This window comes from Trachurus japonicus, chromosome 3 (genome assembly GCF_045865225.1).
Source record: "Trachurus japonicus isolate A0001 chromosome 3, Traja_1.0".
Taxonomy (NCBI): domain Eukaryota; kingdom Metazoa; phylum Chordata; class Actinopteri; order Carangiformes; family Carangidae; genus Trachurus; species Trachurus japonicus.
Window position 1 is genome coordinate 32262377 of NC_140909.1, and position 15364 is coordinate 32277740.

Genomic DNA, 15364 nt, shown 5'->3' on the forward strand with positions numbered 1-15364 from the left:
GTGCGGAGGCTCATAAATGTAGTGTGAAAACGCTTTGCTTTTCCAAAACTCCTCGTTGTCCCTTTAAATAAAAATAAAATGTGCTGTATGTAACATGTGACACCATGAAACCTTCTCCTGTTCTCAGTCCGAGGACATTCGTTTGGAGCCGGAGCTGTATGATCCCTGTAAATCTGACATCAGTCGACTTTGTCCCAACGTCAACTTTGGTAACGCTCAGGTAAGAGACGATAGAAAGAGTAGAAACATTAGAAACGGCAGCTCAGGCTCAGCATTGTCAGAAAACATAAGCGCCTTCTTACTTCCCTCCCCCCTCTCCTCTCTTTCTTCTTCCTCTCTCTCTCTCCTCCCTGCGTCTCCTCAGATGATCGAGTGTCTGAAGGAGCAGAAGAAGCAGCTGAGTCCGCGCTGTCACCAGCGGATCTTCAGACTGCAGGAGGTGGAGATGAGCGACCCCGAGCTCGACTACCAGCTGATGAGAGTCTGCAAGCAGATGATCAAGGTGAGGAGGAGGAGGAGGAGGAGGAGGAGGAGGAGGAGGAGAGCTGTAGTTCTGATATAAATAGCCTACTATACTATTCTAAATTTGTGCCCACTTTTCACTGAACTACAAACTCTCTCCTGCAGCGGTTCTGCACTGAGGCCGACGCCAGAAACGTTCTCCAGTGTCTGAAGCAGAACAAAAACAGTGAGCTGATGGATCCCAAGTGTAAACAGATGATCACCAAGAGGCAGATCACCCAGAACACAGGTAAAAAACACACACACTAACACAGGGTAACCGCGGGGTCTTGAAAAGTATTAAAAGGTGATTAATCAATTTTGGGAAAATTAAGACCCTTAAAAAGTATTAAAAACGTCTTTTCACGACTTTATAAAGTCTTAAATTTTGAAGGTTTTCTGAATTAGCTGTCCAAGAGTTCGAGTCCTAAAAAACATTGTAAAAGTGTGTGAATTTATTCATTTTATTAAAAAACAAAGATGAACCGGTACATAAAAAAGAAAAGTAGATTGTTATTTTTGTTTTTTGAGAGTGGAGCAATGTTTTTTGTTTCTGTTTTTGTTTTTATAAACTTTGCCTTTGATTTATTATCCCAGCCTATTTTGAATTCTGTTGTATCATAGTGGTCTATAGTCTTTATCACAAACTAAAACTGTTATGTTAAAAGTGTCACTGATGTAAATGGTGGTGGCGGTGAGGTATTGAAAAATATTGAGAAGGAGAAAGTCTTAAAAAGGTATTAGAATTAACTTCAAGATTCCTGTATAAACCCTGTAACAAGACACAACCGAACCTGAAATTCACATTTACCTCACTGACACTCCTCCTCCTCCTCCTCCTCCTCCTCCTCCTCCTCCTCCTCCTCCTCCTCCTCCAGACTACAGGCTGAACCCGGTGCTGAGGAAGGCCTGTCGAGCCGACATCCCGAAGTTCTGCCAGTCGATCTTGAACAAGGCCAGCGAGGACAGTGAGCTGGAGGGTCAGGTCATCGCCTGCCTCAAACTCAAATACGCCGACCAGGTGAGACCCCGACCAGCATTTAACACTGGTCAGTGGGCAAGCTGACCTGAGGTCTGTCTCTACCAGAAAGACGTGAAGGTAAACCTGTTGATGAAATAGTAAATATTGTCGTCTTAAACGGCGTGTTCTGTGGGTTCGGTTCAGAGGTTGTCTCCGGACTGTGAAGACCAGATCAGGGTGATTCTGCAGGAGTCGGCGCTGGACTACAGACTGGACCCACAGCTGCAGATGCACTGCTCAGACGAGGTGAACACTTTGAACTGAAAGCATCAAACCAGCTCTTTATTTCCCTGCGTTGTATTTTGTAGCGCTCCTTCTGCAAACGACGAACAGGCTTCTTATATATAAATGGTGAAACTTGAGCAAAACTGTTTCCCGTCCTCCTCCTGCAGATCTCCAGGTTGTGTGTGGAGGAGGCAGCAGCTCAGGAGCAGACGGGTCAGGTGGAGGAGTGTCTGAAAGTCAACCTGCTGAAAATCAAACAGGAGGCCTGTAAAAAGGTACAGATTACTTTCAGTTACTACTGTTCTGCCTCCTGCACTGATTTAGGATTATTTTTGGCTGATGGTGGAATATGATCTCTGACTTGATGCTTATTAAAGGGACAACAAGGAGTTTGCTTTTGGTTATAAAAAAGTCTCATATTAATGTGGATGAATCTACGTTACCCACACTTGTTAATGGCTCCATTTTCGATAAATATATCGTTTTGTCTTTATCGTTATTTTGTTATTATTATTTAGTGGTCGACTTGACCAGCATTTCCTACTTAGGTTTCGTGGACGCTGCCCAGCGAGTCATGAGAATAACGCCGCCAAATCGGCGTTTATGGTCGGAACTACGACGGTATCTGATCGTCTTCAAAACCTCCGACTTTCATTCTTGATTTGAAAACATTCTTGGCAAATGTTTTTGCTTTCACCCATCTTGCGCCGGTCCAAGAGTTTCACCGTGCGCGCGGAGGCTCATGGGAAATGTAGTGTGAAAACACTTTGCTTTCTGAAACTCCTCGTTGTCCCTTTAATAATCACTAGAAGTGTTTGTGTGGAGATGATTTGACCTCGAGTAGCAAGAAATCATTTAGAAAATCTTTCTTTTCTCAAAAAAGACTTATGTCTGAACACAAAATACTCCAAGGTAGATTTATGACTTCAGGTCATGTTGGTAAACCAATATTACATGCTACCACATGCGTTACTTAGCAACATTCATGATCAACAAGGCTCCAATTTGCTCATCAATGTTAAGATTGTAGACATGGATACGACACATTTATTCTCAAAGGTGCAACAGTGAACTGTGTCAATTTTCAGTTTCACTCTGCTGCTGCTTGACTCCCTCAAACGGATTAAAGAGACTGATCTGTTTTATTAGTGGTCAAATGAAAATAAGTAAGATTAACAATAATTTTAAAAAAAAGTCCCCAAATCTACTCTGGACAAACTCAACAACCGCTTTAGACTCTAACCATAGTTCTTCCTTCCTCCTGTGTCTGTTTCTCCTCTGTGCAGGAAGTCCTGAACATGCTGAAGGAGAGTAAGGCCGACATCTTCGTGGACCCCGTCCTTCACACAGCCTGCGCCCTGGACCTCAAACACCACTGTGCTGCCATCACGCCTGGCCGAGGAAGACGTAGGTGCTTTCACAAGTTTTGATTTCATCTTGTATTTGCACAGAACTTTTCCAGAATCATCATTGTTAGGACTCCCTCAGTTGTTAGTTCCCTCAGTTTTTTATCATTTATTATTGCTTGTATTGGAACATGTGCATTTGATGTGAGACATTCAATGTCCTTCCATCTTGCACTGTAGGCAGGATTGCATAAATACCACAAGGTTTTTAACTGTGCAGCCTGATAGTAGCTTTTAAGACATGGTAGGGCTAGTCCCCCTTTATCTCTAGGCAGTTGAAGAGTTTTAAATCTTATTCGGGGTCTTGTCCCCCGTCAAATGTATCTTGAGATGAATTTGTTCCATTCTATAAAATCTTTTTCTGTTACTTCTACTGGTAGGGTTTGGAATACATATAGTAACCTTGGAAGTACATTCATTTTAACTGTTTTCAGCCTTTTATGACAATGCACACACACACACGTTTTAACCGAGGCACCAGTCATCTCAATTCAAGTTTTCTGCGTTCCGCCGATACATCAACTTCCTGCGTTTCGTTTCAAAATAAAAGCTGACCAATATGTTTATCATGCTAGGCCCTGTGGCTTCTTCTATTTTTTTCTCACGGAAATTTTTACCGAGGTCCGGACCTCGGTGACCTCATAGCTGGCTGCGGCCATGCCAACGTGTCGCCATCAATCACATCATTGCGGTCTGAACATCCTTGTTTGTCTCTCCCTCTTCCTCAGAGATGTCGTGTCTGATGGAGGCCTTACAGGACAAGAGAGTTCGTCTGCAGCCTGAATGTAAGAAGAGGCTTCAAGACCGAATCGACATGTGGAGCTACGCTGCAAAGGTAAACTGTCTCCTTACTACAGTTCCTACACAGCCTTAAAGAGACATTTCAACATTTTGGCAAATTCGCCAATTGCCATAATCCCTCCAGTTTTAGGAGTAGGTTCATTACCTTTAGTTTGTCGGTGCAAACTATTTTGAGACCGGCCGGGCAGAGATGTGAGCTGCTCAGCTAACACTACGGAGGCTCATGGTATTTCCAGGCTTTCCCTCATCAAATACACAATCCAATAACTCCAAAACACTCTGGTGGACAAGTTGTGACCTGCACATTCACCACGTTATGAGATATGCACTGATGATTAAAGGTAACGAACCTACTGCTATGACTATCGGTGCGTTCACACCAAACGCGATAAACGCGATGAACGCCACAACTTTCCATTAAAAGTCAATGTAAATGACGCGATGGCGCGTCGCGCGATGCGTTTCGGGCAATACGAGCGACGCGATGAAGCGATGACGCGTCCATCGCATCATCGCGCCCATCGCTTGAAGTAGAAAAATTTGAACTTTTCAAGCGACATCGCGTGACGCTGTGCCGCGACATCCAATCAGTGTTGATATTCAACCACGTCACCGTGGAGAAGATTACTGTGGCTGTAGTCTCACTCACCAGACCCTCCTTCAGAGAAGAACTGTGGCTGTGTAAAAAAAAAAAAAAATACAACCCCGGGGCTGTGTGTGTTTTCCTCAGATCAATAATATACACCCATGGCCGTTTCCTGGAGCTTTACAACACAACGTCGTACTTTTACCGCAATCGTAATAAAAAAGATAATGCCTGCAGAGGGTCAGAGGACCTACAGCTTTCTCCTTGCGAATATTTCATATGTATTTATATTTATTAATATTTCTCAGCCATGGTTGACGAGAAGAAAGAAAATAGCAGGAGGTGGTTGCATCATAGCGCGATGAAGCGATGGTGAAAAATGTGACAAATGTGTCAAGCGACGCGATGCTCGCATTACGGGCGATGGCATCGCCTCCATCGCGTTTGGTGTGAACGCACCGTATAGGGATTATGGTGATAGGCGAATTTGCCAAAAAGTTGAACTATCCCTTTAAAAATTGGATATAGTTGGTGGAGACCAAAAGCAGAGCTAAAAGAGAGGGAACAAGCTCCACAGCTTCATGTAAAATAAAATAAAAAACCCAGTGTGTGCACTTTCTGCTTCATGTGAGCTGAGACTCCACGTACTAGACGACGCTCTGCTTAGCACTCAACAGTACATGATGCTGACCTCTACCCCCCCCCCGACCTGTAGGTGGCGCCAGCAGAGGGCTTCTCAGACCTGGCGGTGCAGGTGATGACGTCACCATCCAAGAACTACATCCTGTTCATGATTGCACTGAGCGTGTGCGTCCTCTTCCTGGTGGGGCTGCTGTGTGGTCGGATCACCAAGCGAGTGACCAGAGAACTGAAGGACCGATAGAGGACGACTGATCTGACGCCTCAGAAAAGACTGACTCCTCGCTCCTTCTCCCCTCCCTCTCCCTCCCTCCTCTTCCTGCCCCCTCTCTCAGATGCCCAGTCTGTGACCAGCCAACCTGCACAGTGCCAACACCAGTGCTCACATCTGGACCTCCGCCTCGGTTTAAGACTGTTTGGCTGCTGCTGAATAATTGCATCGAATGCAAAACGTTTCCCGACTCTCTCCCAAAAATCTTGAATCTCCATTTGGGCATCTCCACACGTCTCCAGAGCACTGACCGTCTGAATCGGAGTGATGTTTGTCCTCGGTGATAATATTTCCCTCCCGGCAAATCTGCTCGTCCCAAGGTTCTGGTCTGGGGGGTCGGACATGACGTCGTCCAGCATCTTTTAAGTTTCTAAATAAGCGCTGTTCATGATGTGACTGAGGGCTGCTTCTGATGTTAGGATTGCTTTACACACATTAGGTCCTAATGCTTTCTGTGGTATTTAATGGAGACTGGAGCATGTAGAGCTACAGGAAGTGGTTTGTTTTCCGAGGGACTGGGGCTTGCTGAATCGCACACGGAGCAACATGAAGTCTTGTGGGAAACTTTGGGGGTTGAACTCTGAGACGTTCTCGTTGCTTTTGAAACATCCTCTCATGAATCATGACGTCCCATCATCCTCTTCACTCCTGTACAGGATCACGTCCAGCGCTTCACTCGCTACTGAAAACCCCCACTGACTGAAAATGAAGTCAATCTGGTCTCCGCTATCAGGAATGTTGTGTGCACATTTTTTTTTTTTAAACCTTAATTTAAATGCTAATTAAATCATTGCACTTTTTAAAAAAATCTTTTATGCCTTATTTATTGATGATTAATGAACAATTATGAATTGTGATAAAACTAGTTTTGTGCATGGTTAAACATTTCCCTGTCGTCCAGCTGAGCTTACCTGTTGAATGTGACTCGATGAATCACTGGCTTCAAAGAGGTCACAAGGGTAATACCACCTTAAAGGGATACGCCAACATTTTTTTTGTGTGTGTCTTGCCTCACTACCAAGTCCACAACAAGCAGATGGACACCATCCTTTCGACTGTGCGTGCAGTAACAATACGGGCAGAGCTGGCGCACCGCTAATTAGCTTAGCTCAAACGCTGGAAGTGCATGGGTAATGTTGGCGTATCCCTTTAAGTTTTGGATTGTAATGCTGTCACCATGATCTGTGTCATCCCTCATTTGCTATGGACCCAGTTCTAAATGTTTAATCCGACGCTAATGAAAAGACACCCAAACGACCGTGAAGAGACGCAGCAAAACTTCAGAGACCCAAGATGACAAGGGGACACAAACCCACCACATTGAAACAAAAAGGCTACAGACTAGAGACTCTGTGTAACTATAATGAGACGGTAAACAGCTGCAAAGAAAGCCAATATGACTACAAAAGGACACAAAATAACCACAGTGGTCGTTTTGGGTGTCTTGTAGGTCCAGTGTGTCTCTCGCTCCTCTAGAGGAGGTGGGAGTCATTTAAAACTTCTGCATCCAGAGGCTCAATGTGTCCATGGCTGTGGGATGATTGGAGTTACAGACAGCAGCTATTTGTTGACATTATTTCATATATTTTTGATATCACAGTATGTAGATTGTTTAGATATTTATTAAGCCTCCAGGTATTACACTGAATAAACAACAATAATAATGCTTAATAATAATAATAAAAATATACAGGTAATAATTGCCCAGAATCCAACATTGAAGCGTTTCTAAAACAGCTCCTTGATGCAACTCTGAAACCACACAGTCATTTTTACATTTCCGTTTGTGTACGTATGCAACAAATCAGATAGAACATGTGAATATTGAGCTTCAGAGGTAGCAGCGACACCTGGGCCAGGCCATCTCTAGTCTTCAGTTGTGGCTTAATTACACAATAAACTGATAAGATGTATTTGACACAGAAGAAAACCCAGAACTGGGTCACTCTGATCAGGTAAAATAATCTTAGTGTCTCTCAAATTCAGTTTTGGGTTGTGAGTGAAAAGATTTGTGTAGTTTTGATTTTGCACATAACTGGACAGAAAACCCCTCCCCTTTTCCATTTTTCACACATTCAAGCCATAAACATATCATTATTTTGCAGGCAAATGACGTTAATTGTAAAGAAAGAGATGCAAACGTTATTTTACATGTTTTTCTAACTGATGACTATTTCTGCAGTGCGTTCAAGAGCTTGTTACCTTCGTTTGGCGTCAGCTCACTGGACGAGCCTCATTCAAGCTGTACTATGTTTCTTTTAACAGATGTTTTCTAGCTTTTTGTCATACATTAGAATTTTCGTGATGAAAGACAGAGTGAGATGAAGTGCGCTGCATATACTCACTCATTTACAGAATTTAATGAAGCTCAAGTTGCAAATAACATGGAGACACACTGTCAAAAGGATTTTGTCTGTGTAAAGAAGTTTCCTACCTGAAGGCCGTGCCGATCAGCTGTCAGATATAGAAACCAACCGCTCGCTGCTTGGAGCTTTTCTAAATGATCGCCATGTTTCTGTGTGTGCGTGTGTGTCTGCTGATGCTGAATCAGAGCGACTTAACAGGAAATAAAGACAGCTCTCATTACCAGTTTTGTACGAAGTCTCTATACGTGTACAAACTTTATCAGTGTGCAGTTTTTATTTGGATTATGCCATGTAATATGAAGATGTAACAGAATTATCATTGTGAGATTTGATTTTGCTGTACAGATAAAAATTTGTCAATTTAATAAAAATGTCTGCAGATTTTCAGATTTACGCCTCAACCTGAGTCCATGTTAATGCATTTATTTCCCCTTTGTATTAATATAGAGCACATTTTCATCAAATGGAAGTTAGGAGTTCAGTACAATGTGAGTAATGCATCAGTTTGATTGCCACAGTCGGAGTATTCATTAACAATTTTTAATTTTTTTTAACCTGACTCACCATTTCCTACGAACTGACTAAATAGTTACCTACAATTTGTTGTTGGTGTGATAAACCTGTTCACAAATACATTGAAGATGTTTAAAAACTCCCCTCAAAGGAATAAAATCACTGAGAGACATAATATGCACAAGAACAGATCATGTAGCAGAAAGCAAAAAAAAGGCTTAAAGGTCCAGTTTGTAATATTTGTCAAGGTTTATTAGCAAAATCTGAATATATATTATATAATATACAGTATATTCTGCCAATTTATTTGTATAAGTGTATAATCGCTATAAAATAAAATCTGTTTGGTTTTCATAGCCTTATAATTCTTATTTTTTATAACAAGGGTCTTGCTTAGAGAGTGTCGCCATCTTGTGCCACCATGTTTGTATGGAATGGAAAATCCGGCCAACCAGAGAGCACGTTTCAAGAGTTTCACATTCATAAATAAACAATAGAATGATTTAATAGATAAATAATAGAATCAGTATGCTAGATGTCACTGTTCTCCCCTCATTTTACACACTGGACCTTTAAATCTGTGGCTGTAACATGGGAATCAAACCCTCGATTACAGTTTTTCTCAGTCGCTTTGGTGCTTTTCTCACATCACTCTTAACATTTGCACAACAGTTAGTGCATTTCTCAGAACAATTATCACAAACTGCAAAACCTAGTGGATGACCTGCAAAAGCGCGTCACTTGCTCAAAATGGATTGTCCATCCCTCAAAAGCAAGTACTCATGTCAATGAAACTGTCAATGTCGTCAAAATGAGAAGTCCTGACACCATCGTTTATGAACAAGATAGTCAAATGGCTTTGTCATGTTTTCATTAGGACACTTTATTCTCTAAGTGTTTTCCAATGCAAAAAGTGATGATACTACCTGAAAATGCTCAAGACAGCACTATACACTACTTGTAGCCATGTGAAAACTACAGTAAAGTTACACATTACTGTATTTAGTGGAGATACTGAATATGTATGTTTCACATTTCTACTGCATATGCTCTTTGCAATTCTGATTTGTTCACAGCATTGTTCAAAGGAAAAATACACTACAGTCATCTACAACAAACATATAGTAACTGAACCTATAGAGTACTGTAAATCATTCCTGCACATCCAGACGTTCCAGTCACATTTTCATCTACATCACTCTGTCAATTGTAGCGATTGAAACAGATTCAATATTCCCAAAGATACAGTAATGTCATCTTTACATTGTATCTCTTTCAACCTTATGCCATTGTTTGTAATGGGCTCAGTCTCTTCCACCTCTGTGAGGTTGTCTTGTAATCCTATGTGATGCAGAGTAAAATTACAGTAATGTACAGTACATGTAGGCTACTGCATCAACCATTATTACTGTAGTGTACAATACTGTAAAAGTGCTTCCTACTTGTAAAATGCTGTAGTACAGTACCGTACTGTAAAGATGGGAAATCTTTACTGTGGTTGCTGTAATACATTACAACACAGTAAATCTGTTCTCTAGTGAAGCTGTAAGTCTAACTGTAAATGTAAAAAAGTTCTTGTCCCACTGTATCTTACAGTAATGCCTGACACAATGACAGCAGTGCAGATTGTTTAGTGCTGAATTACTGTCCAATACCATACATACCTATTGTTCCTTACTGTAAATGTTTGAATAATTGAATTCACAGTGCTTCTCCCAAAATTTAAAACTAGTTTGACAGATTTTGAAAACTAGTTCAAGAATTTTGTATGTAATGACTCAAGCAATGAAATGAGGACTATTAGTTTTATAGGGAAAGACCATTCAGCGTTCAAAAGTATAGTTCATTTTGACTGACATGACATAAACAAACGATAATGTTGTAAAACAGCAGAGAATTGTATGAGAGCAACTGATACATGTCCAAAAGCATTTGCAATTTGTTCAGAGGAAGGAGAAACTGCTACTATGATGTGGACAAATGACTACATGTTGTGGAGGTTGAACTAATAGTTATGAGAACTTTCATTCTGATCTGAGAATAGCACCAAAGCGACTGAGAAAAACTGTAAGGTCAAGAGTCACTCACTGTAAAGACAGAGCTGATCAGACAGACACATGATCATCTCCTGTGTTAGTCTGATTGTGTGTGTGTGTGTGTGTGTGTGGCAACATGTTAACGAGCTCCATCCTGCATTTGTCCTGCAACTGAAACGCACAGAGCAGAGGCCGAGCTGAGTGAGATTTGAAAACAAAGTCTGCAAAATGCCCCTCTGTAGAAAGGTCTTTATTATTGCCTCCCACTGTATGAGCTGTACAAGATTTTGGAAAGAAAAAGCAAAGATCAAAAGGAGCAGCAGCATTAATTTCTCTATCACCTCTTCTTATTTGGACATCTACTTGGGTTAGCTGTAGCAACACTCGGACCAGCAGAGCAGAGGACGCTCCCTCACACACAAACCACAAACTTTAACATGTAAACCCAAAACCAGACAGGTCCCACAGGTTAGATGAGCCAAATCTAACAGTCAATTCACTCTGCCTGCTTCAGAGCGTCTAGTTCAAATGAACAATGCGTGCTAAATTAAAAGAAAATAAATTACAAAGTCATTGATTTGACTGTAAAAATGCTATTCTTAAAAAAAAAATCACGTCATCCATATTGAAAATCAGTTGACTCAATATTAACATACAGCTATCACATTGAGAAATAATCAACAAAGGAAAGAGTGAATTCAGTGTAACACCTAAAAAGTCTACGAGATAACCAAAGCAAAGTGTAAATGACTTGGAGAAGCTGTGATCAGCTGCTGTCTGCACAAAGTCCAGACTACCAGGAGGTCTGCCGGTTCAGCATCAGCAGGTTGTGATTCCTCAGTTAGACAGCAGGGCGGCGCTGCATGTGTCTGGCCTCGTCGACTAAGGCACTGACGGGCCGAATCCAGATGTCTGGACGTCACCACATCTGCACATTTACAGCTGTGTACACAAGAAGTCTGAGGGCCACAGTTCAACCAGTCCACCAGGAGCCTCAGAGACTTTCTGAAGACGTTAACTGACTGCATTACCTACAATTCATTGCAATATGGACAAGATTTTTTTTAAGTATATGATACAGAATATTTGTCCTTGATTGATGGAAGCCTGTAGTATGTATGACTACGGTGGCCCTGAGAGCTCAATTCAATGCAACCAAAGAAACACACGCCACAAGTGCGCCACAAATTCAGAAAACAATTTCCTGCACGCAGTACGAAACTTACAACACCTGCAAATACACAAACATGCTTTAAATTCCCCTGTTTGTTAAATTCACCTTATTTTCAAACACTACTAACAGGGAGCTGCCAAACTCAAGAAGCATTGAACAAAAGCACCGCAGACAGGTGTATCACTGAAACACTTCTGTTGTGCAAATTGATGAAGTTGGTTTCTGAACATTTGTGTCTTTGTTTTCTGAGGTTGCAGTGCACTGAGCCATCAGTGTGTGTGCACTGTTGCAGTTTTGATCCTCTCCGGTTACAGGTGACACAGACCTAAGGCTGTCCCATCCTCGCAGACTTCACATGATGACAGTGAACACATCGCACAATGTTTAACTCAAGTCCGTGCGTCCTGCAGGTAGACATTCGGATTCAGCCACAGTCTTTTCATCATGTCGATCCATGCAGCGACCGCTACAGCCGAGCGAGCGGAGAGGATGATGATGCCTCCAGCGGCAGAAACCTCCAACTAGATCCAAGTAAAATAATAAAAAAAAGAAAGACCGAGATCTACAGAAAAAAGTCCAAACCTCTCTGATCTGTTTTCAACATAAGAAATTAAGTTCACTTCTCTTCATGGTGAGTATACTAAGGCTTAAAGAACAGTTTAACATTTAGGGAAATACACTTACTGACTTGCATCAACACTGCTCTCATATCTCATGAGAGATTACAGCCGGACGCTTGCTAGCTCGGCTTAACATGAAGACTGGAAACAGCCTGGCTTTGTCCAAAGGTAACAACATCCATCCACCAGCACCTGCAGATTTCCAAAACTGTCACAAAAAACTGAGATATTGAAGCAATAATTTGTCTTTTGTACAGATGAATTTAACCACATTTGATGTGTAACTGAGATGGGTGTTAGCTTTAGAAAGCCAGGCTGTTTTTAGCCCTATAGCTAACAGAGTGCTGTTGAAAATGAAGAGTTAATGACAGTTAATGCACATATTTGCCAGAATGTCAAACTATTCCTTTAAAAAGAAGCATGTTGGGATTTATTTGATTTGACATTTGAATGCCGGTGAGGTTGCTCCTTGCTTATCCCATCTTGTTGTCTTCGATTAACCGTGGACTTGCTGACTATAGTAACTCAAAAGACGGCAGTGAGCGGGAAAACAAAACCCACGACCCGTAAGAACTGTCACAGAACTTAGATCCGTGATTCTCTACAGTTTTACTGTCTGTTCATGTTTGTGGTCACAGGCTGCAGGAGATTTGTCTTTGCCTGTGAAGCTTCTTTCAATCAATTGTGGCTGAGTGAAAAGCCTTTCACAAAAACAGCATGAAAAAACAAAACAAACTCTGTGACGAGTTTTTCAGTCAGTAATCAGAAAAAAAAAAAAACTGACTGTGAGTGAGTCTACATGTCAGAACTAATAGCTTTGGATTGGTCCTGGCATCTTGAGGGTAGTTGTACCATTGGCTGGATGAGCACAAGGGGCGGGACATCAGGATGTGACGACCTGGACGTAGTTGGCGGGGTAGAGGCCGACCTGGCCGCTGCTCAGCTGTCCTTTACACCAGCCCTGCTCGTCCTCCTCACCCAGCTTCAGCAGCTCCTCGCCTGGAGGGAAACACAAGGAACATGTCATGGCGTTACACAAAGGAGATTATCAAAGCAGCTTGTGATACTGTACCTGCACTAGATTCAGAACCTGGTTTTCTTTGGTTTATATTGAATTTATTTGTTTCACTTGCTTCTGTTTTTCATGTGTCAAGCAATAAATACAGAAAACCAACAGCAAGGCAGTGTCGAGGTCTGTGAGATTGCAACCAGCATTTATCTTCATTACAACAGTAGCAGTAACTTTCAACAATAATCAATGTCACTATACAGTACTAGCGAAAAATACACATCATTGAAATGTTAATTTAATGATTTAATCATTTTTGATTTAACTTTAATCAAAAATGTAATATAATGAAACTTTCTGGGAGTCTGGGGAACTCTGTCATGTAGCATGGGGGTGAGCAGCCATGGGACCTGGTTCAGGCTAAGCAGAGCTGAGCTGGGCTTAGCTTGTCCAAACAAATGTGTCCCCCCTCTGTGGTCCCATCAGGTCCCATTAGCTCGGTGCCCTTCTGACCCCCCATGGAGCCAGACCACCTGCAGAGGACGGACTAAAGCTCCGACACGATGAGCCGGGCTAACTGAGGTGAGGAAGGCTGGAGGGTGATAGTAGCCTACACATCCTCATGGTCTCTGCTCTGTTCATATCTATGAGTTTGTACAGTTTGGTGCAGATTTAGATAGTAAATCTGACAGAAATGTGGGTGTAATTCTAAACTCTGTAAACCATTTATTGTTAAAAATCTGTTTCTTTATTGTACCATTATTGACCAGCCACCTCTCACCAGAACAGGACCTTATTGTCCAACGTTCTCTCTCCCACAATAATTCAATAAACACAGTGAAAAACAACTTATGAACTCATACATGAGAAACTTTCAGGCATGAGAGTAAACTGCAAACACACAGAAACCGTTCACAACAGAGAGAGAGAGAAACACACAACAAATACATCCACAAATCATCAAACCTGTCTTATCTCACTCTCACTTTTATTTAATTTCATCAGTTGATTTCCCCTACCTGAGTGACTGATGAGTTTGGCAACAGATTATTCTCTAATAATCCCTCAAATTGTAATGAGCCACACAGCAGCATCTCAACACTTCCATGATGTGAAATCATCAGAAGAATAAAACCAGTCAGAAAAGATTTCATCTCCAACAAGAAGTGAGACAGTGAAATATTTAATAAAGATGAGGTTTCCAGGAAAGCTGGAAAAGCTAATATTAAATCATAATAAAAGCATGACCCAACTGTTTGTCCTGATTAAACAATCATTGGAGTTGGAAATGCTTTTATTTCCACAGAATTAATCAGCAACAGAAGATGATGTCAAGCTGCTCGAGCTTCACATCTGTCACAGCTGCACAGGTCAAGCAGTGAGGTGTAAAGACAGAGCCTCTCATGTTATATCCAAGTGTATGTGTGCATCTGTTGCAATGATGATTCAGTTCAGGTCACAGAAATTAAATCCTCGGTTTTTAAAAGGTATAAAACAGTCTTATCAGTTCATTTTACAGAAGCTGCTGCGTTTCTGTGACTCAGAATCATTAATGCAAAAAAGTGAATGACATGCAATCTGAGTGTGGCTGTTGTTTCCCGCTGCTGTAAACCACCAAAACTCATGGCTGAAACTTTTTGATCGACATGAGTGTTTGTATAAATGTGTTAGGACGAGGCATCACAGGTGACCCAGAAGAAAATAAGGCTCTGAGATATGAATATGGTGTGATAATATGAGCTCATACAATTTAATCAAAATGTGCAAACTGCACTGCAGTTAAGACTAAGCCACTGCGGCGCCCCACAGATGTTTTTTATGGTTTTTAAATCATCTCATTATGACCACATAAAGTGTTTCTTCATGGTCATGTGTTACATTTTCTCTATGAAACTTTTCAAGGTTTTAGATACAAAAAATACTGGAAAATATTGACCTTATTATTTTGCCATTTGAAATGACATTTATCTCTGTTCAAACAGATGATTCAAGTTACCTTTGAAAGGGGATGTTATGATGCTATTAATCTGACTTCATTATTTTTGAGTCTCCGTTATGGAAACAAACATCAAACATCATTTAAGACGGCTTTTTTTGTCTCATTGCAGCTGAAAACTTAACAAGGATTTTTTTAAACTTTTCATTAAAAAACAATTTATGATCACAAGAGCAAATCGTGTCAACCCACCAACCCCC

General features: G+C 41.4%; 2 protein-coding genes across 6 annotated transcripts in view; one reads left to right on the forward strand and one right to left on the reverse strand.

Moving 5' to 3' along the window:
• LOC146990222 (Golgi apparatus protein 1-like) overlaps positions 1–6202 on the forward strand; it is a 29730-nt gene extending 23528 nt beyond the window's left edge. For both annotated transcript variants that reach the window (XM_085770609.1, XM_085770618.1), the window contains 9 exons: positions 128–220; positions 365–502; positions 628–751; positions 1380–1522; positions 1667–1768; positions 1915–2022; positions 3034–3154; positions 3882–3988; positions 5256–6202. In XM_085770609.1, the coding sequence (XP_085626735.1) occupies positions 128–220; positions 365–502; positions 628–751; positions 1380–1522; positions 1667–1768; positions 1915–2022; positions 3034–3154; positions 3882–3988; positions 5256–5423 (1104 nt within the window). In that variant the 3' untranslated portion in view covers positions 5424–6202. The remainder of the gene's footprint in view (positions 1–127; positions 221–364; positions 503–627; positions 752–1379; positions 1523–1666; positions 1769–1914; positions 2023–3033; positions 3155–3881; positions 3989–5255) is intronic.
• A 6679-nt stretch (positions 6203–12881) lies between these two features.
• The window catches only part of pacsin3 (protein kinase C and casein kinase substrate in neurons 3), a 35023-nt gene continuing 32540 nt past the window's right edge, over positions 12882–15364 (reverse strand). For all 4 annotated transcript variants that reach the window (XM_085770715.1, XM_085770709.1, XM_085770699.1 and 1 more), the window contains one exon: positions 12882–13158. In XM_085770715.1, the coding sequence (XP_085626841.1) occupies positions 13043–13158 (116 nt within the window). In that variant the 3' untranslated portion in view covers positions 12882–13042. The remainder of the gene's footprint in view (positions 13159–15364) is intronic.